General features: G+C 32.3%; 3 protein-coding genes and 1 long non-coding RNA gene across 9 annotated transcripts; 3 read left to right on the plus strand and 1 right to left on the minus strand.

The window, feature by feature from the left end:
- Window positions 1–125: 125 nt before the first annotated feature.
- LOC112755695 (pentatricopeptide repeat-containing protein At4g21065-like) lies at window positions 126–2,986 on the plus strand. Its single transcript, XM_025803947.3, has one exon. The coding sequence runs from the start codon at window positions 161–163 to the stop codon at window positions 1,994–1,996; it is 1,836 nt and encodes a 611-aa protein (XP_025659732.1). The 5' UTR covers window positions 126–160; the 3' UTR covers window positions 1,997–2,986.
- A 2,304-nt stretch (window positions 2,987–5,290) lies between these two features.
- Window positions 5,291–11,748, minus strand: LOC112755697 (DEAD-box ATP-dependent RNA helicase 15). 6 transcript variants are annotated; one of them, XM_025803950.3, is made up of 13 exons: window positions 11,646–11,748; window positions 11,456–11,525; window positions 11,214–11,329; window positions 10,775–10,875; window positions 10,035–10,207; window positions 9,703–9,934; window positions 9,486–9,604; window positions 8,796–8,852; window positions 8,534–8,718; window positions 7,674–7,818; window positions 7,495–7,578; window positions 6,497–6,560; window positions 5,291–5,675 (listed from the first exon to the last, which is right to left on the minus strand). In XM_025803950.3, exons 3-13 carry the CDS (start codon window positions 11,324–11,326, stop codon window positions 5,665–5,667), a joined length of 1,284 nt encoding a protein of 427 aa, XP_025659735.1. In that variant the 5' UTR covers window positions 11,327–11,329; window positions 11,456–11,525; window positions 11,646–11,748; the 3' UTR covers window positions 5,291–5,664. The 6 variants fall into 6 exon arrangements, with proteins under 6 accessions (XP_025659735.1, XP_072053741.1, XP_072053742.1 ...); XM_072197640.1 differs by having other exon boundaries at window positions 11,594–11,675; XM_072197641.1 differs by having other exon boundaries at window positions 10,035–10,327; window positions 11,594–11,675.
- A 2,850-nt stretch (window positions 11,749–14,598) lies between these two features.
- On the plus strand, window positions 14,599–18,659 carry LOC112755698 (uncharacterized). Its single transcript, XR_011862678.1, has 7 exons — window positions 14,599–14,717; window positions 14,849–15,737; window positions 15,951–16,130; window positions 16,263–16,379; window positions 17,145–17,256; window positions 17,432–17,477; window positions 18,316–18,659. It is a non-coding gene; the product is annotated as an uncharacterized lncRNA (long non-coding RNA).
- A 4,896-nt stretch (window positions 18,660–23,555) lies between these two features.
- On the plus strand, window positions 23,556–24,875 carry LOC112754199 (uncharacterized). The gene is made up of 2 exons (XM_029293907.1): window positions 23,556–23,994; window positions 24,049–24,875. The coding sequence occupies exons 1-2, from the start codon at window positions 23,556–23,558 to the stop codon at window positions 24,873–24,875; spliced, it is 1,266 nt and encodes a 421-aa protein (XP_029149740.1).
- The last annotated feature ends 1,161 nt before the right edge of the window (window positions 24,876–26,036 follow it).

Here is a 26,036-nt window from a genome sequence, read left to right on the forward strand (position 1 = left end):
TCGCATCTAAGTGAGGGGTTTTATTTTTATTTAAATAAATAATAGCTTAATTATTATCTCACGTATGTAAAATTTGAAGAAGTTGCGTATATTGGTTAATTTCATAGTGATCAAATGTTCGCTCACTCTAACGCTGGACTCATCTTAGTAACTAAGAGTGATGAATCATTCCATCAGAACCAAGCTTTCACGTGCAATTACCAACTTAGCCCTCCAACTCCCTTCCTATACCTCCGAACGCAGACTAGCAGAACAAACCTGCTTGACCCTCCTTCATTCTTGCAACACTCTCACCAACCTCACACAAATCCACACCATCATCCTCAAATTGGGTCTCCATAACAACCCTCTTGTTCTCACCAAGTTCGCTTCAACATCTTCAGATCTCAATGCCATTCACTATGCTGCTTCATTCCTATTCTCCCCCTCTAATAATAATAACAATCTCTTACTGTATGATGCATTCTTGTTTAACACTGTTATCAGGGCTTATGCTCAAACGGCTGGCTCAAAGTTTAAGGCTTTGGAGTTTTACAAAACCATGTTTAGCTATGGCGTTTTGCCAAATAAGTTCACGTACCCTTTTGTGCTCAAGGCGTGTGCTGGCATTGGTGACTTGAATTTGGGGGAAATGGTTCATGGATCTTTGGTGAAGTTTGGTTTTGATGATGATCGTCATGTACAGAACACTATGATTCACATGTATTGTTGTTGTGGGGAAGGGGTTGAGTTTGCTCGGAAGGTGTTTGATGAAAGTCCCAAGATGGATTCCGTTACTTGGAGTGCTATGATTGGTGGATATGCGCGTCTGGGGCGGTCTATGGAAGCTGTTGGATTGTTTAGGGAAATGCAGGTTAAGGGTGTTGTATCTGACGATGTCACCATTGTTTGTGTGTTGTCTGCTTGTACCGATTTGGGTGCACTTGAGCTTGGGAAGTGGTTAGAGTCTTATGTTGAGAGGAAGAAAATACCAAAGTCAGTGGAGCTCTGCAATGCTTTGATAGACATGTTTGCAAAATGTGGTGATGTTGACAAAGCTCTGGAACTGTTTAGACAAATGAGTTTTCGCACTATAGTTTCATGGACTTCGGTGATTGTTGGTTTGGCAATGCATGGCCGCGGCTTAGAGGCTGTTTCGTTGTTTGATATGATGATTGAGCAAAGGGTGGCACCTGATGATGTTGCATTTATTGGGGTCCTCTCTGCTTGTAGCCACTCCGGGCTGGTCAATAAAGGACATTACTATTTCAATTCAATGGAGAAGAACTTCAGCATTGTGCCAAAGATTGAACATTATGGATGTATGGTGGATCTGTTAAGTAGAGCTGGACTTGTCAAGGAGGCTTTGGAATTTGTTCAAAAAATGCCTATTAACCCAAACCAAATCATCTGGAGAAGCATAATCACTGCTTGTCATGCTCGGGGTGAGTTCAAGCTTGGAGAGAGCATCTCAAAAAAACTTATCAGAAGCGAGCCAATGCAAGAGTCTAACTATGTACTGCTTTCAAACATTTACGCAAAATTGCTTCGCTGGGAGAAAAAGACCAAGGTTAGAGAGATGATGGATTTGAAAGGGATGAAGAAGATCCCAGGAAGCACCATGATTGAACTGAATAATGAGATGTATGAGTTTGTTGCTGGAGATAAGTCACATAATCAGTCGAAACAAATATACGAAATGATGGACGAGATGGGAAGGGAGATAAAGAGGGCTGGCTATGTGCCTACAACCTCACAGGTATTGCTTGACATTGATGAAGAAGACAAAGAAGATGCTTTGTATAGACACAGTGAAAAAATTGCCATAGCTTTTTCTCTTTTGAATACACCCCCTGGCACACCCATTAGACTCGTGAAAAACTTGCGTGTCTGTGAAGATTGTCATTCTGCTACTAAGTTCATATCTAAGGTTTATAACAGAGAGATTGTGGTGAGGGACCGCAATCGGTTCCACCATTTCAAGAATGGCGTGTGCTCCTGTAAAGACTTCTGGTGACCAGTTGATTGAAGTATCATTAATTTTCTTCACATTTTCTGAAACATCAAAATTTTCATGTCTGAATATCATTTTGGGATTACGATTTTTAATTCTTTTTTCAAGGTTTCTACTTTCCATCATGTACAAAATGTTGTCCAAAAACTGACTAGGAGGTAGATGAATAACCATGGGTCAATCTTGATGCTATATCCTAACAATTCACGAGACAGTTAAAGTTTCTTTTGTTGGTGTCAAAACATAGGTATTGTCCTCAGTTACTTGTCTGAACCAAGGGTAGAAATGCTATTGGTTGCCAACTTTTGTACGGCTGAAATTGAAATGTAAGCTATGTAATTTACTAAGGTAGCCATTTTAGAGTTAATTTCATGAAATCAATGAAGTTATATGCATTATTTTGGAATAATAAATAAATTGATTCCAAATAATTATTTGTCAATGTGCACCCTTAGGATGCATTTGGACAAGTCATTTGCAGGGAGTAATGTATTGTTTAATTGTATTTAAAACATTCTCTTATAGCATATGCTGTTCAGATATTTGCTTATAGTTTTTTGTAGTTTCTCTAGGTTAAAGGCTACCTTATAACCCAAGAATCAGGAATTTGAAATTGTCTACTTCACACTCCCCTCTCCTGGATTCACTTTGCCCTTGCTTTTCTAGTTTCTTGTTTTCATAGCCAGCCAGAGCTTGCTGATCTGAGGCCTACATCAGGTGTGTATTTGTAACTTGCTGCCTTGTTCCCAAATATGTTTATCAATGTATCATGACGTAGAAGCTGATCTCTTTTCATATGCCCTATGACAAGATCTCTCTGGATCATGCTTTTGGAGTTGTGGATTTTTCATATGGATTAACATCATCTTTTTTCTTGAAAAGATTTTGAATCCTGTAAATGAAAAGCAGACATTGTGACAATCTTTGGTTTATCATTTATGTTGTTGTATCTGGTTGGAAAATAATACCAAAATCATTAGTTATTCCTTTTCATTCTATGCTTTATTTGCGCTATGATTACTCTTTTGGCATCTCTTTGCTGCTCTACACAGGGTTCAATGGTGTTTCTTCATGCATTGTTGCATGATTTTACTATACTACTGTTAGGCTTTTGTACTCTTCTATTCAAATAAAATTTCATTCTCTATAAAATATAATGATTTATAATGTATAAAATTATAATCTCATTCTTATATTTTCGTTAGACAGTTTCATGATTCATCTTGGATTTCTGGTTCAGCAATCAGCATCTCGAAGAGTAGTTGTTGGAATCTTGTTTGAAGCTCAGGTTGATTCCATTCTTTGTCAGTAAGCTCTTTCTATGTTCTTTTCTATTTGTTTTGGTATAACTATGCCATGCTTTCTCCTTGGAATATGCTTTCTTTTCTTGTCTTGCTTGATAATATTTGATGAAATCACTCATTTTAATTGATATTTCCAATAGTGAGTTAGATATTGTCTCTTGGATAAAACTATAGACATGAGAGACGGAGCAGATATTTTCTATCTCTACAACCAAACAAGTTTCTATATCCAATGGTTTCTGTCTCAGAAACAGTATCTAAATATAGCCATAGAGATAGAGAAAATACAATAGTTTTCTCTCCTTGAAGTACCAAAATTTATATCTCTATTTCTGTCTCTATAGATAAACGAGTCTTTATGTTTAAATCTCTGTATTTTTATCTTAGAAATAATATCCAAATAAGTATTTGGGACACTAATTTTCTAAATTGGATGAATGAGCATGAGGTGTATGATTCTCTATTCTCTAATTTGATGTCTTTTGTAGCTTGAAACAAGAAGAATCAAACTAGCATCAAGCATTTATAATCAAATGCATCCAAAAAAGAGAAAAAGAAAATCAGAAATAAAACACTGCACAAAATACTTAACGAATTTTACGTAGTCATAATTTCCATTTATTCAATAATGTAAATTTTCATAGTCAATTTTAATACTTCACTTACAGAAGACGTTTTAAATGAAAAGTTAGCTGAATTTAAATATGAATTATGTTATAATTTATTATATATTGATAAATCGATTACAAATTGAAAGTGATTATAATCGTAACTAATTGAATAAAAAAACAATAAAACCTAATCCAAAGTTCCAAACTAAATAAAACAACTCAAATTTAAAATAATAACAAATTTATTATATACCTCTAACAAATTAATTAAATGTGCATGTATTGACTCAAACATGTTATAGGAGGAGAAACAATATTAGTGGATGTCCCTTGAGCATGATTGCTGTTGCATTAGCTGGACGGCTGGGATCACTTTAATCACAAACCATATATTACTATTAATAGTAATTGTTATACTTTGAAAATAAATAAAAAGTTGTTAAGGGAAGGTTGAAGTCTCAAATGTTCTTCATAGTATGGACTTCATACAGAACATCTTGCAATATGAAGGGGATTAGTGTTCCTTTGGGTATGTGAAATTAAGGAGGTTATTTGAGAAACAGATTGTACATAAAGGTTCTCACTAGAGAAATTGGTAAGTGCAGCTTCCTTTGATTCGAGAGACAACCAACAGTGCTGCTAATTGGATGACAACAAATGCAGCAAAGTAATAGAGATATTATATGGAATGGCTAGAATTAGGATACGAGATGCAACATATTTTGCATCAAGACATATTTAGCTAACTTTTTCCTGTTTTCTTTCTTTCTTTCTTTACCTTGTACACCCAATAAATGAATAAATAAATGCCTTCCCAATAAATAAAAAAAGTACAAAAAAAACTTGTAGTTTTTTAAATTCTGAAGGAATTCAATGTTAATCGGGTGAACCGTGAAATGGTAGTTTGGGGGAAAGAAGGAATTTTTTTAGTATAGCTCACTCGCTTGATGAACAATACATTGAGGAGCGGTGTTTCTTGTCCGTTTGGGGCCCATCTATCGCTGTTCCTGGTGCCTGTTCATTGTTGAATCTTATCCTCCATTGTATCATTTTGAGCAACGATTTGGTGATTGAAAATTGAAATGGGTGTGTATGACGGATGAGACGCCATTACTAGAACACCTACGTTCTCCTCGCATAAAATTAGGAGTAAATTTCGAAAAACAAAAGTACTACCACCAAGAAAATAAAACGGGGCATTTTAAAATCTTAATGTAAAACTAGCAGTTCCTATGAAAGAAAGAATGAGTAAAGGGTGATAGCGCCACCATTTGTCGAAAACTCGAAATAAATAAGATGCAAGAGAGATTGGGAGTATGACGCAAGAGGCGTGCCATATTTCTCAATTCTCATCTAGTTTATCACCAGTGTCCAAAACAAAATTGCAAATAAACAGCTCATTATGATAACACCAGCAAAATCTGTATAAACACAAGCAGCGACATAAACAAATAAAAGACCACTTCGTTCACTACAATAATAATTCAAAACAGAAGTTCTTGAAGGAACAGTCGAGGCCCTAAAGTGCAAACATCTACAGAATACAGAGTACAGAATTTGAATCCCACAAATTCATAGCCAGGATACCGCAAAATCCTAATAGCAACAAAAACCCCTAATAATAAAACGGTCATCATAGAACATAAAACTACACAAGGCTCAAAATGGGCTCAGTGGTTTAGGAGCCTTGGGCCGCTGAATGCCGAAAAGATAAATTCGTTGCATCCATGAGATAGACTCTTCACCAGCGTGGTATTCAAGATGGCACTGCAAAATATTGAGAGAGAAAAAAAGGGTCAAGGGAAGCAGCCAACAGCACAAACCCCAGAAAGCAAATGTGTCAGTTAAGAAAGGACAATTCTCAGTAGGAGATAGTGTAGGGAACTTGTTAATAGAACTAATAAAACCAACTTTTATTGTTACTGATGTATTTAACGCTTTGAAAGTGTATATTGAAAACAAAAAAATTGGTTTCTCAATATTCCACCAAAGAAGCCTCATCAACTCGGGGTACAAAAATGTACAAATATTTATAATGCTATAGTTAACATTTCAGCATTACTTTTGTTATGAGCCGAGCAGTAAGTACTAATACAATATATACAAAGGACAATCAAGAGCAATCCAATATCAACAAAATCATAAATTTGGGGTGTCGATGCAAGCAAAAGTATCTAGTAGCAAGCACATTTGAATTATCAACTAGAATGGTTAATAGAAAAATAATCCTTAATCATCACCTAACTAATGGAAGGACCAATATAATCCATTGTCGTATCTTCAAGGGACTAATTTAAAACATCCTCAATAGAGGTAGTTAAGGAGTTTAAATATTGACCATTAACCCTATAGTTTGGCAAAGGATAACAAAAGGTATAAATCCAATTCTAAAATTGCATCCTGTAAGGCTGTAAGAAACTGAGACACCAAAATATTTAAACAAGCTACCAATAGATGAAAGATAAGCAAATTAACAGCACTAGAAAGAAAATGATTGATTGATTCTGGCATGCTAAGTGGTGTATCTAACCAAAACATAGTGCTGGACAAATATAGAAAATTAAAGCATTGGACAAGAAAGAACATACTGTAGGTAGAGGTATCAATCTGCTCAGGAAGTTGCTTAATATCAACCTCAAACCTGGACTGAACCTGAAATAGAAAAGAAAGGAAATTAGTAACCTGGACTGTGATAAGGATGGCAGATCACAGCTTGGTAAAAATCCAAACGCCCACTAAAGTTATAGTGAAGATTGCATTTCTGCAAACAGCAGCACTCACAGAAATAAACTGTACTAAACACCAATGTATTCAAAAATAAATCTATCCAACTTGGACTCTTTAAAGAATCTAAATTTTATAATTCGAAATTTTTTCATAAAATTGAAAAAGCTGAATGAAAATTTTTTATTCAACAAGGTGATATTTTTGGTAAAGCCACACTAAAACCATGCAAGACAGAAACAACAGGGTAGGGGGAGAGGTGACTTAGCATAAATAAAATAACAGGCTGAAAAATGGACATGCAAGGACTTCAGGGACTTTGTTTGACTTTGGTTGTTATGTTACGGCTGGACATGAAATCCCCCAAAACAGAATTTCTGGGTGATCCATGGTGTGGGTATTCGGAGCAACATCTATGTTGATTCAGTCAGATTTTCCAGTTTGTGAAGATCTGCTATGGAGTATTGTCAGTTCATGGTTTGATGACATTGCTGATAGTTTAAGCAGGTCATTTACGATGAGCAATCAAGTCTGCAAACATGTGAAATCAGAAATTTCGAAACATAGGCCAGGGACAGAATGCCAGAAAAGAGGGAGACTACTGAGATACCATAAATGACAAGCTAAAGAATATGGAAGGAGGACTACATCAAACTCAACAAAATGAACATAAGTGTCTTTGAACAGAATCACAAACCAAGCACCCAACCAAACAAGAGAGAGAATCAAAAACCATGGCACCAATGTATCAACCCTCAATACCATTAACTCACGAGGATTCTGGACTATTTTCACAAGCCTTGCCACATTTTCATAAACAATGTCAATCATCAAAAAAGACAGCATAAGTCATCATACATACATTGTTAAGGACATCAACGTCATTAGCACATGAAACAAATGTAATTGCTAGGCCTTTCGTGCCAAACCTTCCAGCTCGACCTACCTGCTCAGAGTTTCAGCCAGAAAGAAATTAGACTGCAGATAAGATATAACTAAGTGAAAAATGAAACTTAGAAATAGAAGATTTTCTAGCCATACTCTGTGCAAGTAAGTGTCTGCAGAATCGGGCATGTCATAGTTTATAACTATATTCACGCGTTCGATGTCAATTCCCCTACCAACCAAATCTGTAGCCACAAGAATCCTAGTGTGGCCCTCCTTAAAACCTTTGTATCGCTTTAACCTACAAAACCATTAACCACAATCAGACAAGATTTAATAGTGCACACAACCAAGCCTTCCCTGTTTTAGAAAAACAAGAAACATACAAAATGGGAAATCCATTAAATGGCCCACTTAAATGACACAACCAAAAATCCAAGTGCAAGCAGACAACAGCAATGAGCAACACAAACAGGAAGAGTCAATATAATTGCCCGCAGAACCAACAATTCAAACAGTACAGCTCAATATACCTTCTAAAAATTCAAAACATTAGCACTAAGTAGCAGATGGCTCTCAGTCATATCAAAACAATGACATTTACACAGACTAGTGCATACATGACATGAACACAGTACTTAAATGTTCTCAGAACCCCACTTTCAGGTAAAACCATTATATCATACAACACAAGCCTACAGATCAATTCCAATTAAGAGAAATATCCAAGTTGCTCGTCAAGGGTACACTAAATTATTAAAAGAAAAAAATGAATGATAGAAATTGTGAAACTTCCAGTGCCACACATTGTACTGTGAAAATGCACTTCAAAATTTTAGACCAAGTGTTTAACTTAAGTATAATAAAATAATATACTGCTCCTGCGATTCTGATTTATTACATTTTCTTGCTACATATTCTCCATTAAAAAATGAAATCATAGCAAACTCTAACATCAGATTCACACACATATCAACCCATAATTTAATGGTCCATTAATATCACACAATACAAACCTTTCTTCCTGGGACATTCCAGAATGAATACATATTGATGGAAAGTTGCACTCCACAAGTAGTTTGTCAAGCTCAGCTGCTCTGCTAACACTTTTAACAAAGATCACAACTTGATTAAAGTCCAATGCATCAAGAAGGTCATTCAGCTTCCTGTTCTTTTCCTCCTCTTTCAATTTAATATAGTGCTGCAATTTCAATCCCCCAATGTAAGCCATTCAGCTAACATATTATCTATCAAAAAATTAATTTGCAAAAAACGCACCTGCACAAGTCCATGAAGGGTCAACTTGGCTTCGTCGTCAACATAAATTTCCATTGGCTGAAAGCAACAATGTCACAGTAAATCATATTAGGAGCCTTCCTCAAGCTAACAGAATCCAGAACGAAATGAATGATGGATGCAGATCCCTTGAATCACAGTTCTGGTCCATCAGTTTTGTCTCCTTGTAGATACATTTTTTTCAGTCACACCATGCAAAATTCCACTGACACTCTGACACACTAAGAACAATGTAGGCAAAACCCCAAAATGCACTAGGAACTTACCCCCACAACAACCAAAACTCAAGGATATCCTAAGTTGTGAAAAGTCACATCTGATAGACATACTATTAGAGACAAAAACTAACTTCCAAAGTGAAACATGGAGGAAAAGTACATAAGAAGGACTACAGCCACAAGAAGGACAACAGTCACAGATAGGAGTTCCTAAAACAACCCAGCTAAGGTCTTCTAGCCCAAGCTATGGTCACACAACCACTCTTCACCCCACCAGTTGTTTGTACCATGAAAGTGGATTTGAAAACAGAAGAAACTATCCCGACAGAAACTCCTATCAAGAGTAAAATTTTCAGGAAGCAGAGCGTTGTAAACATTTAATGATCTCTCAGGGAATGCGAGTATTATGCAAAAGAGACTTCAAATACAAGTAGAGCTGGCCATGGGACATTACATCTTGCATAAATTTCTTGCAGACAGGACGAATTTCCTTGCTAAGTGTTGCAGAAAACATCATCACTTGCTTATCATGGGGAGTCATCTTGAAAATGTCTTGCACGTCTTTTCTCATGTCTGCATAAAGCGTAATAGGAATATTTAAAACCATATCCAAATTAAAGAGCACTCAAATATAAGATTGAACACAATTACAGCACAGCAATTAGACATACCCAGTGATTCCAGCATCTTATCACATTCATCTAAAATGAAATGCCTAACATTCTTCAATGAAAGGTCCTTGTCCCTAGCCAGTGCTAGTATTCTTCCAGGTGTACCAACAACAATATGAGGGCATTCATTTTTCAGTAGATCCTTATGAACTTTAATGTTGACACCTCCATAGAAGACAGCAACCTTGAGATCAGGTAAGTAAGTGCTGAACCTCTGAAACTCATGGCAGATCTACATGGAAGAAACCGAAAAGATATCTAAAATAAGATTGAGAAGATACTAGAATAGTAAATTACATCACCATTCATATAATAAACTTCAAATAAAATACCTGGTATGCCAATTCCCTAGTGTGGCACAGAACAAGTGCAGAAACTTGTCCTGCAACAGGGTCAATCTGCTGCAAAGTTGAAAGAACAAACACTGCAGTTTTTCCCATTCCCGATTTAGCTTGACAAATCACATCCATTCCAAGGATTGCCTGAGGTATGCATTCGTGTTGCACTGGTGATGAACCAAAGACGGTCGAAGGAACCGGTGGTAAGTAAAACAAACCTTTCTGACCCTTTGCAGGGCTACCAAAGCATATTAGTTGCCCAAAATAAGATTATATAGAAGTATTACCTGCGAAAAGAAAATTTGACAAATAAGTACGGTCAGAGATACGTCAATTTTTCAGTCTCTCAATCAGCGTGTGCATCAAACAAATATTACTGGCAGAACGATAACTTGTCAGGGATGCCAATGTGTGCAATATTGCAACAAAAATTGACAAGCTGTCTGGTAACCTCAATCCCAAATCTTAGCATAAAATTGGCCGGAAGATAAGCATAAACACAAGTGTCAAAAACTACATTAGAAACTAAAGCTTATCAAAACAATTATTCAAACAAAAATTAGAAATCTCAATGACTTGGGTAAACAATCAACAAAGAATTTTATTTCATCCCAGAAAATCAACAAAGGTAAAGGCATCCAAAATCCAATTAGATCTTTGGAGCTTGTAAGTCATTAGGACAGGTGCAACCGAAATGAGCCAATCACTATAAATGAGGATGAGTGATAACTTGCCTTCGGAAGGATGCTCAAATCCAGAGTCCACAATAGCCCGGAGAAGCTCTGGCTTCAGAAGGAAGTCTCTGAATCCTGAACTGTGGATACCAACATAGCCCCTGCGGACAAAACAATAACAACAACATAAAACATCAGACAAAAAGCAAAACAAAAACAAACCAAAATAAATACCAAACACAGTATTCACAAAACACTATTTTACAGGGATTTATATAAGCTCAACATTTATACTCCAAAACTCAACAAAAGGAGAAACAATTACAAGCCCAAGTAAAGGGAGAATGCATACGATAAAAACAGATCAGATATAACGGAAACCAAATAAAAAATTGACATGTTTCAACCAGCAAATCCTATTCCAAACAATCATTTCTATTTCTAACATGCGGGTTTTCTATTCGAATCAGATAAAACCATAAGCAAGAGACAAACTCACTTCTTGGCAGCTTCACCGTTGACTTTGGTTCCAACGGAGTCAGGTGCCTTCTCGTCCTCCTCTTCGTAGTCAAGAAGCTCCTCCTCGTATCCTTCGTCCTTGGTTTCTCCCATATTCTGCGAACCATTAAGTGTTCAATTATTCAAAAAATTGAAATGAAAGGAAAATAAAAAAAAAATTAGGGTTTAAACATAAGAACTCAAGTGTTTGTAGTTCTAGGGTTTTGGAAAAGAGGATAATACCTGCGAGAAGAGGAAATCGAAGGAATATTAGAGAGAGTGAGGGGTGTGAGGGTTAGGGTTTGCGAAGAGGCTGCAAAGAAATTTTGTTAGCAGAAAAAACAATATTTTCGGGGAAGAGAAATTGCGAGGCGTTTAAACCTCGTAGATTGACGAAAGAGTAAGAGAGAGAAATCGAGATAACACACTCAACCTAGCTAGGTTAGAATGCAAATCAATGCATATGGAATCCTGGAGGAGCTATCTACTATTTATAGGCCACACGATGATCTTTTTCGTATTGCCAAACGTGTCCCACTTGTTTTTTTTTTTTTTTTTCTTTTTTGTCTATTTTTTTATATGTTTTTTTGGTGTCTATAATTTTTGAGAAAAAGACAAATAGGTCCCTTCCCTTAAACAATTTTATCCCTGACTATTTGAAAATACTTTTAAGTCTTTTATCTCCTTAAAAGTTTGACAGATTAGTCCCTCCATACAAACGTCTTTGTCAGACTCAACTTTTAAGGAATGACTAATCTATCCAATTTTTAAGGAGGTGAAAGACTTAAAAGTATTTTCAAATGGTTAAAAACGAAAATATTTGCAGGACAAAAAATTAAAGATCTATTTATCACTTTCTCATAATTTTTTGTAGTTTGGGTATGTTAAGAAAATAGAAGAGGACATATTTATTAAAAATTCAAATTTTTTATATTTTTAACACACTTTTTTTAAATTGTTACATTTAGAATCGTTAACGAGTAATCTAAAAGCACAATTTTGTTAAATTTTTTATTTATAAATTTAAGAATTTAATTTCATGTATTATCAGTATAAATTTTATATGGATAACTAATTGTCTTGGAAAAGTGATTAATTTTTAAATATATTAAAAATTATTTAAACACATAAATTCGATTCAATAAGTATGTAAAATGGTTTAAATTAATAGTGCATTAAAATTAAATATTTAGTTTAATAATTATTAAAAATTTAAATTGTGAGAGAAATTAGCCTCCAAATTTATCAAAAGAACAATTTTTTAATTCTTTTTTCAAACTACCAAAAACTTATACCGTTATACAACGGAAAATAATCAATGTATTTCGCAATTTAAAAGCTTAGAGATTAACTACCAATAATAAACCACAAAAAATGTACCAAAATATTTTGGTATTGGCAAAATATTTTTAAATTTGTTATTAACTGTTAGTCGAAAAATATTTTGATTGGAATGAATCAGATCGAAATATTTAAAAAGGCACGTGTAGGTATAGGTTGAGAGTTACTCGACACAAGCTCGATTTCGGATACATTATTAAAATCAAGTGGGCCTAGTCGAATAGATATTCGAAGGAGAAATTAAATAGGCGCTTAAAGTAAGTGGATCGAAGGGTTACATAAGTAGAGAAGTTGAGGGCTTTTACCACATGAAGAATTAATGAGTAAACGTTAATTAGCCAAAAAGCGGGAACGGTTACTAAGGAGTGCGTATGCAAAACTGCACTATGTAATTAATTATCCGTTACAGAAGTAGACTATAAATACTAGAAAGTCTTAAGGAATAAGGGTTGGAACTTCGTTTCAGAAATTACTCACGCACTCTCACATCCCAACGACTTTCTGAATTTGCCTCAAGTCAATTATCTGTACTCTGTAGAGTTCCTTCCATTTGTTTTTATTTTCCGTTTAAAATTTCAGTAAACTTTATCTTTTAAGCAAGTTTATTTTTCAAGTTAATTTATCTTTCAAGTATTCTTTAATTTCTATATCCAATTTACATTACAATACTTTTAAATTTCATGTCAAAATCCTTTGACCCAATCGAAGGCACTTTACTACTTTCTTTAAATTTCAACGCAACTTTTTCGATTTCAGTATTGTTTCTTTTCGAAAACTTTATTTTTTCAGTTCTTTTATTATTTTACAATTTTCAATTTATCTTTCATCTCGATACCCATCTAATCGAAGACACTTTGATGCATCTATAGAAAACTGGTACCTACAAAAAAAGAATAAGTTTCGCTCACAAACCATTAGAATCGAACAACCATCGATTTGTTAAAAATCGACAAAACATTAACAAAAGCGTCTTTAAATCATTTTAAAATGTGTTAAAAATATCTAATTGTAATCAGAGACTTATTTTGTTAATAAAAAAACATCACATAATTTATTTGTCAATATCAGAATCTCAATTACCACATAAAAAATTTTATTTGTCACATTATTATTTTTCATTAACATAAAATATTTTAGTTCATGAGTGTATATTTTAAAATAAAATAATTTAAAAGTATTTTTATTGACAATAAAATTTAAAAGTATTTTTATTAATAATTTAGATATATTTTTAGTCTCTAACTACTTAATAAACAAAAAATGGTCACTCACACAATAAGAGGAAGAGGAAGAGAGCAAATTTTATCGAGTTGGATATACATTGTGGAGGAGTAGTAACAGGAAGGAGAAGAGGAAAGTCATGGCAGTAAGAGGTAATAATAATAGTGTTAATGGTTGTGATGGTCACAAGGTTCTAAAGGAGTAAGAATAAAGATCGAAAGTCATGGAAGTGTTAATATAGAGTCTATCACGGTCAAATCAAATTAACATTTGATCAATTTTGTCGAAAGAATATTCTTTCGTCAGCATTCATCTAATACTAAACTATTAATAGAGGATTGTTAGATAGTGGAAATCCAACGTGTCATGTTAGAAAGAGTTTGAGAGTTAGACATTTTATAGTATTATCTAAACAGTTAATTCATGTGTAGTCTCTCATTCAATCATTTATTTTTTTTTTTTCAAGTAAATTTTGCTTCTTAAAACAACTTCTTCCTTCAATTAATTTTCCTTCATCTTCTACTTTAATATTTATTTTCTCTTCCCTTAACATGTATCAAAAACCTAAAATTTTAAATTTGAATGGCAAAAAAAGGGTAACCCAGCATTCATTGTTCAGTTTGTATAGTTGCTTCAATGTCTTTAATATTTTCTGACAACTCCTCTTATTCTCTTTCACTCTCAATAGCGTTATTCACTCTTTCATTTCAATTAATTTTCTCCTTTTTTTTACCTGTTTTTCTAATTTTTTAGTGAATTTCAAATTTTGAATTTAACTGCCATACATCATACGAATCACTCTTATTTATAACCCCTTAATTTTATTATTCACTGCAGTTTTGTGGTTGTTCCTGCATTTTCTTATTTTTCAATTCGTTATCGTGGTGGTGATGGAGGGCGTTGTAAACAGATAACATATTTGGAACATTTAGAAGATTCTCCAGTAAGCTTCTTGGTACATTTTTCTCTCTTAAATTCATGGTTTCTTTTCCGTTTTTGTAATTGGGTTTACATCAAATCTTGAACTTTTTTGTTTTTGTTTTATTTTTCTTTTTGCCTCCTATTATACTGCAGTGTGGTTGTAGTTGTTACGCTCGGTGAAGAGCATGGTGGTGGATACAGAAGAGGAGACAATGGTGGTGGTGCTTGCTACAACTGTGGTGGGATGGGTTACATGGCCACGGAGGAGAAGGCAGTTCATCTTTTTCTCTGCTGCTAACTGCTTTTTCCTCATAGAGACTAACATTTTGTCTTCCTCGTATGATATCCCATTACACCTTCTTTCCATCTAATTAAATTGTATTGAGATTAGATTTTGGAAAAGTGGTAGTTGAGTTTGTAGCAATTTCTGACCTAAAAGTTTTTATTTTCCAACTCTTCTATTTTTTCTCTGATTCCTAGTGCAGTGTTCAGAAAACTCACGGCCAAGTCTAAAAACAAGCTTTGATTACTTTCGATTCCATAAATTTTCAATTTTGAGGTTTTTCGTTTGAGGTTTTTCAATTTTTTGTTCCATATTCTGAAATTTTGTGATTTTAATTCGATCTTATTTTTTCGCTTTAGTTGCATTTCGACTGCAATGTGAGGAATCCAACATGGGCGTCGGTTATGTATAGGAATCCAACATGAGCATCGGTTATGTATAGGATCTTCATATGTATCGTTTGCTCCGCTGTTTGTAGCATCTTCGAAGTGCATATTAGCTTCCTCAGAAAAGTTTTTTTGCTAATTGTTTAAATCGTGATGATTTCATGATAAGTTTTTTCGTGGATGTTGGCATTAGAAATCTAGTAAGACAAGTTAAACAGCTTGCTCTTCTTACTTGACACACTGGTAAGTAAGTGGAATGCATTTCAACTGTCTTGAAGAGGAGGGAATGAGGGTTGTGTTCTTTAAGGTGTTATATATGCAATGTTTGTTCATCTGAGCTCTGCCTCTACTATTCAGTCATCATTTATTTATGGTATTATAAATTTTGCCCTTTGGCTTTAATGACTCTGACAATTCCTTCCTTTAATTTCTCTTTCAATACTAACTATTTCTTATTCATTCTCACCTACATTTATTTTCCACCTCTTCAAACAAGTAAAAAGAATATGAAATTTCAAATTTCAATTTTGAATTGAAAAAACAAGTATATTTATAATCTCCTCTTTTCATTGTTTACTGTATTCAGTCGTTCTTCTGGCGCTTGCTACAGCTGTGGTGGGAATGAGCCATATGGCCAGGGATTGCAACCAAGAAGGACGCAGATGTGGAGGCATGCACGACGATGGTGGTGGCAGCGGATCCGCTACAACTATGGGGATTCTGGGCATTTTACAAGGGACTTCTAAATAAGTTCTTTGAAAACAAGGTTTGATCACTTCTTATGTCCAAATTTTCAATTTTAAGATTTTGGTTTGATGTTTTTCAAGTTTTTTTTTTCTGATCTACTATATTTTTACTTTTTGTGATTTTAAATTCGTTTTTTATTTTTTCGCTTTAGATGTGTTTCGATTGCAATGTGAAGAATCCAACATGAGCGTCCGTTACGTATGGCTTCTTCATATGCATCGATTGCTCCGCTGTTCATCGCAGTCTAAGAGTGCATATCAGCTTTTGGGTACATTCCTCTCTCTTAAATTCACAGTTTTCTTTCCATTTTTTGTAACTGGTTTATTTCAAATCTGGACCTTTTTTGTTTTTGTCTTGTTTTACTTTTTGCCTCATGTTATATGAATTCATATTCATAATACTGAGAAAATTCGAGTTTTTAGCTTCTCAAATTTGTTGTTAAAGTGTTTTTCGGAAAGAAAATGAATGGGTGGATGAGAGTGTCATTCTGAAGCATAGCAACATGGAACATTTTTCTGGCTTTATCACTCTGCAGGCTTCCTTCTTCACGAACACCTTTTTAATTTATTTTATTTTTAAATAACTTTGGCTAAAATTGATCAGAGCAGTGAACTATTTGTGTTTGAACATTAGCTCCTGAGGCATTGATATGAACAGAAAGCTTTCAGCTTATTTTGTCTTGGTTAGGTATTTTTTTCAACTGCTGATGTGTGCATGTGCCTTTGAAGTATATGCATACTTCTAGAATTTTCATGTTTAAATCTTAGTAGAAATTATTGTCATAAAGGATGCATTTATTTGTGATTTTGGGGGTGCAGAAAGTACATTTCTTTTTTTCACAATTTTAGTATTGTTTAATATGTGATTGTGGTATAGATGTTGTGGATGCATACAACTTTGGATGTGAACATTTGAAAATGTTACTGTATCTTAAATACTATGCAATATGCATTCTTTGACTGAACCAGTGAAATTTAAATTTCATATGGACTTTTCTCTTATATGGTACAAATGGGGATGGATTTGCAATTAGTAAAGCAACAGATAAAATTGAAGGCATTCATGGTAAGTCGCTAAATGAAGGTGAAGTGGCAGCAGCTATTGAAGAGAAAGAAACTCATGCTTTTGAAATTAATCCTTCTCAGGTAACTTAGTTGTGAGCTTTACAAAGATATTATTTTGTTCTTTTACTGTTATACCAATTCTTTTTTTTTTTTAGTTTTTCATCATTATTATTATGATTTGTTGATACTGTAAAATAATTTTCATTACATGTAACAATTATTTGAATCATTTGTGCACTTTCAATCGTGGTTGAAGCTTGAGTTTACATCAGATGGTGAGAAAGACATCTTTGATAAATAAGGTATTCTTTAGTATTTGATTGTCTTCAAAATTATTTATCTTTGTTGATTCTTATTATATTTTTTTTTTGTGATTTGTTTTTGTATAGTTTAACGGTATACCAAGGAGCTACATATTCTTATATTTTCCTAATAAATATAATTTAGAAATGTGAATAATAAGTTTAGCAATTAGTATAAAGAAACTATTGGGGCAGATTTTTTATCAAAAGAGGTGCAATAAGAATATAGGATTTTCACCTTACAACTTTGTGATTGGTAATTAGTTGTACTCTTATTTCTTTTTCCCCTTTCTTGGTGCTTCTGTGTGTGTGTTTGAGCATATTTATATGCATCAGTTGGATAACTAGAAAATGTTATGAATTTTGGAAATTTAGTTGACCATTGATAGAAAAATATTATGTGTTGAATTATTATATGACCATTTGTATTTAGCTCCTCTTTATTAGGCTTTGTGCATTGTGCATCCAATTTTTTTAAAAAAATAACCATTTATGTTTTTAAAATGATTTAGGACTAAGAAATTCTTGAAAGACTTGCTCATGTGATTGATAAATTTAATATCATTCGGTACTTGAGCAATTAAGTGGAAAAGAAGATTCTATATATATACGTGTTCTTTTTTATTTGTTTTTGAAAGAGTTATGTGCTAATTTTGATTTGCCTATATATTATATTTTCATTTTTTTTATTTGAGAGATATAATTTTGGCTTTAAAGATTTTTTATTATCATATTAAATTAGTTTATAACAATCTATAGAAATCAAAATTGTACACCATCTGTTTTTCTGGATAACAGGTTTGGTTTCGTAGCACAACTTTTTTTTTTTTTTTTGCAGTTTTGGTTTAGTAGCACTTGCCTTTTTCAGACTTCGTTGGAGAAAATAAGTAATCTTCAATGCTTTTGAATGATTTGCTATACAAGTGATACAATTGGTATCTCGAAAGAGTACTTTGAAAGGCTTCTCAACTTCAATCCATTAAGAAGTAGTCTATATATACAAATTAAAATTTGTTGTATCATTCGTTTTCATTGTAAATCTAACGAGAGACCAATATTATTTCTAAAGTTTATAGAATATATAAGTACATTGTTGACATATAAATAATTATTGACACGAATATTGATGGTTTAGTTTGAATCTAATCACTAATAAAATGGAATACCATGCCTTGGCATTTATTTTTAGTATGGTCAGAGATATTTTACAATTTTTCTTGCGAGATTGAAATAAACGGAACAAGTTGAATACATATTTTAGTATTGTAATAATTATGGTTGCAATTTTTAACAAATTGTCTAAAACTTTAATAGAAATACAATATGATTTTTAATATTTTATAATTTATCTTTTTAGTATATAAAAAATTAATGCATGTTTAACATTTAATTCTTTTAACTATTATAAAGATAATTAAATTTATAATTTAATATGCATTATGTGTTTTATAATGCATATTTTCAATATTACATCGAAGTAATGTTTTTTTTATTAGAGGCTAATATTAGAGTATAATTAATAAATCATGGTTTTCATGAAATCCTAAATATTTCTATATAATTATTAGAGTACTAACGTTCTATGTTTTTTTATTATGTACTTCTAAATAAAATAATCTTTCATTCATTTTATGTTTAATTTCATTTGCTTTCTTATCAACTTTTGTTTGTCTTTTTTTTTCATGCTTTTTAGATCCTTTTGTTTCTTAATGCATTTATGGCCTTTGTGTATAAAGAGATTTTTCATAATCTATGACTCCGGGCATTATATTTTTTATATATAGAGAAATCTCTATTTGTATCATTCAGTATTATTGATTAGTAAATTGTGGATGATATTTTTAAGTTGAAGTCTTGATATTTTTTATTAGGTAGTTCAATGTTTAATAGGAGGTTATTAGGTAACTCTATCTAATGTTGAACCAGCAAATATATGAAATTGTGTTTTTGTTATGTAACATGACATGAAGAAACTTTTTTACATTAGTAACGAATATGTAAGAAATGATTTTCAGTTTCTCATTTATGCTGAAAAATTTGTATATGTTAATTTAATTCGATTAAGGGCAGACATTAGGATTTTTAAGTATAAATTTGTTTGATTATGATACACACTATATTATGCATAAATGATGTATTTTGTTAATTCCAATACTAAATATTTTTCGTGCATCACACAGCTCATTCACTAGTTTACACTATGTTTGGTTTGATGGAAAATAAATAAAAAAATAGATAAAAAATGATATTTTTTTTTGTTTGGTTATCAAAAAAATAAGAATGAAAAATTTTTTTTGTGTGAGTTTAAAAAATTTTTCTTTTCATCACAAACAAGAAAACAAAAAAAAAAGTGTTATAATTTTGTATTTTTAATACTACCCTTAATTATATTATTATTGACAAATATTAATATAAATTTAGTTTTAATATATTATTATAATAGAAATTTATATTTAAACATTATATGTATTAGATAAATAATTTAAATCAAATATATAAAATTATAATATTTTATAATATTTATAAAATATAATAAAACATGAATAAATAAAAATATTTATACTTTATTTTATGATAAGGGTATTAATGTAATTTTATACTATTATGATTTTTTTTCCTTCTCACTTTTCTTTCTATTCAAACAAAAAAAAATTTTCTCTTTATTTTCTTTCCATCTATTTTTTATTCATCCAAACAACATACAAATAACTCAACTTTTCTTTCTATTTTCTTTTTTTTTCTTTTTTTTTCTTTTTTTTTCCAACATCCAAACAAAGTGTAAAAAAAATACACTATTTATTTTGTGGTTATTTATTTAAAGATGCCAAATTAGGCTACTTTATAATTTTTTTTTGGTGACTGAAATAAATTAAATAAAGAAAAACAAAAGAAACAAAACAAGGAACTGCTTAAATAGAGGGACAGTCCCGTTTAAGACTACTCTTAAACTCCTCCCAAGGTGAAAGAAGCTTCACATGCGAAAGTTGTAACTTCATCGCCATCTTTGCCATAGTATCTGCCACCGTGTTTGCATCTCTCATAATCAAACGAAAGTCAACACGCCAATTCCAATGCATGATATCTCTTATTTTGAGTACCAGTGGATCAATAAACCCAAAACCATCTTGAGTAACAAGATTAAATGCTTCCACACAATCTGTCTCACAAATAACATCTCGTTGACCCACATCCCAAGCTAAGAGATATCCTCTCCAAATAGCAAACAATTCTTCTTGAAGAATACTATTACTCTCAATCATTCCCAAACACCCCCTTTGCCAGCTCCCATTACAATCTCTAATAACACAAGCAAAACCAACACTATCACCCGAACCAAAATAACTAGCATCACAATTAATCTTAAAAGTACCAATGGATGGGGGATTCCAAAAACCATTTAGAGTAGAGGGAAGGGACATACGTTGTAATTCAAAAATATTTCTAAGCTCATTTTCTGAAGTTAATGCCAGACAAATGACTTTTTCCGGAGGCCAAGTTTCGTGGGGATTAAAGATGTCGTTATTCCTTGCTCGCCATATCCACCAAAGTCCCGAAAAGAACTTGAACGGGTGCTCTCTGCTATGATACAAGAACCAGTTCTTCAAATCCAAAGGATGACAAGGAATATCCAACCTTTGCCAGACAAGCTGAGCTTTTGGACAATCCCGAATACAATGTATAACCGATTCCTGGCTAGAAAGACATCTTGAACACCTATCCGATGACGACATCCCTCTTCTAAAGCGAAAACTATTATAATTTGAAAATATTATTAGTGTTTTTAATGGAAATAAGTGTATTTGGTGTATTTATATATTAGTGGACGTATTAGTTGCTGAGTGCTGACTTAGCACGTGTCACGTCGAGGGCGTGTTACCAATACGGGGAAGGTGTGCTAACTCAACATAGGGGGCGAGATGTTCTGATTTGTTAGTGATGCAACACGTGGTCTAAGTATTGAGAGTTCTCTTTTAATGTTGCAAGTGTGAGGAGTGCATAAAATTAGTCTCACATTAAAAAAAAAATGAGAAGTTTATAAAATGAGAGACTGATTAACTTGACACTTATATATTAATTTCATACATGTACTGTATATAATTTATATTTTTTTTTCTCCTTTTCTTTTTCTCTTTTTTATTTCTGTTAAACGCCTTTTAAGAAGTATTTTTTTTATTAGCCGTTCCGTTCAATTATAACCTTTTTTTGTTATTTTAAATAATTTAAAAGGAAGTATATGATTTGAAGTAAAATTAAACCTATAATAATATATATAACATAACAAACTTTATTTTTCACGGTTAACAACATTGTATGTTAAAAAATATCAACAAAATTCTTATTTGCCTGTGCAGCTCAATAAGGGCTTATTTGTTTCATTTTTGTGAACTTAGTTGTCCATTTGATTATATGATAAAATAAAGCTTTTCTGTTAAATAAAGAGGTTCATATGCGCTAATGAGTAATAACTCAAATGGCATAGACTTCTCATATTCAGTTAAGAGGTCGCGGGTTTAAGTCACATATCTTTTCAAACTTAGACATAGATTAACTTAATCTCAATTGTTAAGGTGATAATATATAGTACTTGATTTGATTGATTGACCTTTCTTAAGATAGTATATTTTTATTCTTAATATAGAACTAACAATAATGTGTTTTTGAATTGTGATTTAGTGTAATATTTTTTTTAAAATGTGAGATGATTTAATTTAAGAAGTACCCCCCAAATTTTTTATAAAAAAATTAGTAGTACTTCATCAAAAATGAAAAATAGTTCAATTGGTTTAAATGCTTTATTATAACTTGAAATATCCAAGTTCAATTCCCATCTCATACATTTATTGTATAATAATTTTTAGTGAGTGGGCCTTTGTTAACTTCACAACACATTAAAATTAAAAGATAAAATCAAATCAAATCAAAAAAATTATCTAACAAAAAAAAATAAGAATAACAAAAATCATCTAATAATCAAATCAAATAAAAAAAATCATCTAATAAAATAAAAGATATCTAATAATCAAATCAAATGAAAAAAGATAACTATAAAAACACAAGATTTCCTTTGCTTTGCTTCTCAAAAAATTAGGTATTTTTTATTTATTTAATTTAATATTATTTTATATTTTATTATTTATTTAATTTAATTTTTTATATAATAAAAATATTATAATATTTAATAAGTATTGATATTATTGTATTTTGATAAATTCATAAAAAAAAATTCAATAAATATTATAAATTTTAATATTTATCCTTCTAACTTTTTTTTTTTGCATATTTTACAGAATATATATTCAAATTTTTATACAAAATAATGATGAAAAATCAAAGAATTGATACATTTTTTAAGAGGAAGGCTAATATTCAAGAAGGGGAACATATAACTTCTACAATATCAACACTTGTAGATAGTTCTTCTACTATAATGAATCACGAAGAAAGTGAGATACAACCTCCAAAAGTTCAAAGAGTTGCATCTGATGAGTTTGATCTTAATTCTTTGGAACGAGACCCTGGAAAACGGCTTCAAATTTGGCAATATCACCCAAACCAGAGAGATGAGGTTAGACGAGCTTATCTTAAATGGGTCCATATCAAAAGCATCTTGACAATTATCCTTTATCTGGTACGAAGCATCCAAGACGATTTCAATATGCTTGGTTTGGTATTTTTCCTTCATGGTTAGAGTATTCACCTTCTGAAGATGCTGCATATTGTTTATTTTGTTATTTGGTTAGCAAAAAACCCAGTGGACGTAATGGGTCAGATATTTTTATTAGTAAAGGGTTTAGAAATTGGAAAAAAGTTAATGATGGAAAGAATTGTGCTTTTCTTAAACATATTGGAGATCCTTGCTCACCACACAATAATGCAGTTGGAGCATGTCTAGATTTATTGAATCAGGCAAGTCACATCCAAAATGTAATTGAGGATCATACTTCTGAGGAAATTCAAAAGAATCGATTTCGTCTAAAATCCTCCATTGATGCAACTCATTGGCTTACATTTCAAGCTTGTGCTTTCAGAGGCCATGATGAGACTCCAGAATCAAAAAATCGAGGTAATTTTCTTGAAATGATAAAACTCATAGCATCTTACAATGATGAAGTTGCAAGAACTGTGTTAGAAAATGCTCCATATAATGCTAAATATACTTCACATCAAATTCAAAAAGAAATCTTGCATATACTCTCAAACAAGGTGAGAAAGCATATTTGTGAAGAAATTGGAGATTCCAAGTTTTGCATTGTAGTAGATGTAGCTCGTGATGAATCTAAAAGAGAACAAATGGCACTTGTTTTGAGATTTGTTGATATACATGGCTTTATTCAAGAGCGTTTTCTTGATCTTGTACATGTCAAAGATACTACATCATTAACTCTAAAACAAGAATTGTGTGGCATTCTTTCTCGACATGGTCTTGATGTCTCTAATATTCGTGGTCAAGGATATGATGGCGCCAGCAACATGAGAGGAGAATGGAATGGGTTACAAGCATTATTCTTAAAAGATTGTCCTTATGCTTACTATATCCACTGTTTTACTCCCTGATTACAACTTGCATTAGTTGCTGCATCAAGAGAAGTTATTCCTGTGCATAAGTTTTTTTCAAAATTGACTTTCATCGTCAATATCATTTATTCTTCTAGTAAGCGACATGATGAGTTACATGCTGCCAAGACAGATGAAATTGTCCATTTATTAGAGATTGATGAACTTGAAACTGGTAAAGGGGCAAATCAAATTGGTACTTTGAAACGAGCAGGTGATACTCGATGGAGTTCTCATTTCTCTTCTGTTTGCAGTTTGATAAATATGTATGGTGCAACGTTGACTGTTTTACAAAAGATTATTGTTGATGGATCAACTTATTCTCAGCGTGGTGATGCAGATAGTGCTTACAATACCCTGACCTCATTTGAGTTTGTATTGATCTTGCATTTGATGAAAGATATGATGGGAATAACTGATATTCTTTGTCAAGTTTTACAAAAGCAGTCTCAAGACATAATTAATGCTGTGCAACTAGTTCATTCTACAAAAACACTTATCCAAAGCATGAGAGATGACAGATGGGAGGAATTATTAAAAAATGTGAAATCATTTTGTGAGCAACATGATATTCTAATTCCTGATTTAACTGCTTCTTATGTTGCAAGGCAAGGACGCTCGCGTCACCAAAAAGATCATATTACAGTTGAGCATTATTTTAGAGTGGAGATATTTTTAGTCACAATTGATAAGCAATTACAAGAGTTAAATAGCAGATTTAATGATCAAGCAATGGATCTACTAAGTCTGAGCTCTACTCTCATGCCTAAGGATGCTTACAAAAATTTTGACATTGCTAAGATTTCTACTCTTGTTGATATACTATCCCGAAGACTTTACTGAACAAGAGAAAATTAATTTGCCTTTTCAGCTTCAGCATTTTATTCTTGATGTTCGTCAGCATCCAGAAATGAAGAATTTGTCAACTATTCATGAACTGTGTAGATGTTTATCAGAAACAAAAAAGTCAAAAGTGTATTACTTGATTGATAGATTGATTCGTCTGATATTAACTCTTCCAGTTTCTACAGCTACTACAGAGCGATCATTTTCAACAATGAAAATAATAAAGACAAGGTTAAGAAACAAGATGGAGGACGACTTTCTTACGGATAGTTTGGTTATTTACATTAAGAAAGAAATTGCTGAAAAGTTTAGTTCTGACTCAATTATTGAAGATTTTAAGTCATTAAAAACTCGAAGAGTACCATTATAAACTATTTTATATTTTTTATCTGTAGAATTATTTATTTATTATCTTAGTAACAAACTTAAAGAATAATTATATTTATAAATTTTATTTTGATATAAATATTATTATTAAATTTTTATGTTAAGTTTCTGGCCCCCCAAAATTTTGGTTCAAGCTCCGCCACTGGCTGGAAGTGAGTCGAGCTGAGTCGAGCTAGACCAAGCTCAAGCTCGGCTCACGAAAATTGAGCTTGGCTCACGACTCGACTCATTAACAATCGAGCTTATTTCTTAAGCTCAAGCTTGGCTCACAAAAAACTCACGAGTTGGCTCGAGCTCACGAGCTAGCTCAAATAAGAGAAACATAAATACATAATCTATAATTCTATATCAATAAATTATAACTTATATATTTTAAAAAATATTTGAAAAGATCAATTTTATATATTGTTTATCTATCAATAAATTATAAATTTTTTATTTATGTCCTATATTAAAATTATATGTAAAAAATAAATATAAATATTAAATAATTAAGATTGTTATAATATATATATAATCGAGCCAGCTCACGAGCTAATGAGCCAAGCTTATCCAAACTCAAGCTCGACTCATTTAATTTATTAGCTCAATTTCAGGCTCAAGCTTGACTCACCAGCTTACGAATTTAGTTTATCGAGCTGTTAATGAGTCGAGCTCGAGCTGGCTCATGAGCTGGCTTGACTCACTTTCAGCCCTATTTTCATATATATAGAAATGTAAACGGATCTAGTAGCAACGATTTAAAAAAATTTTGGGTGTGACGAGTGACTA

Source organism: Arachis hypogaea, chromosome 6 (assembly GCF_003086295.3).
Source record: "Arachis hypogaea cultivar Tifrunner chromosome 6, arahy.Tifrunner.gnm2.J5K5, whole genome shotgun sequence".
Lineage (NCBI taxonomy): Eukaryota > Viridiplantae > Streptophyta > Magnoliopsida > Fabales > Fabaceae > Arachis > Arachis hypogaea.

What these genes read in the sequence shown, in the direction of transcription:
- LOC112755695 (XM_025803947.3), top strand. Translation starts at nt 161, where the DNA reads ATGAATCATTCCATCAGAACCAAGCTTTCACGTGCAATTACCAACTTA.
- LOC112755697 (XM_025803950.3), bottom strand. Translation starts at nt 11,326, where the DNA reads ATGGGAGAAACCAAGGACGAAGGATACGAGGAGGAGCTTCTTGACTAC. An exon ending in CCCTTCATGGACTTGTGCAG is followed by an intron (nt 8,719 to 8,795) that starts GTGCGTTTTTTG and finishes TTGAAATTGCAG; the next exon opens with CACTATATTAAATTGAAAGA. An exon ending in GGAATGTCCCAGGAAGAAAG is followed by an intron (nt 7,819 to 8,533) that starts GTTTGTATTGTG and finishes ATGGTTTTGTAG; the next exon opens with GTTAAAGCGATACAAAGGTT.
- LOC112754199 (XM_029293907.1), top strand. Translation starts at nt 23,556, where the DNA reads ATGATAAAACTCATAGCATCTTACAATGATGAAGTTGCAAGAACTGTG. An exon ending in AGCATTATTCTTAAAAGATT is followed by an intron (nt 23,995 to 24,048) that starts GTCCTTATGCTT and finishes AACTTGCATTAG; the next exon opens with TTGCTGCATCAAGAGAAGTT.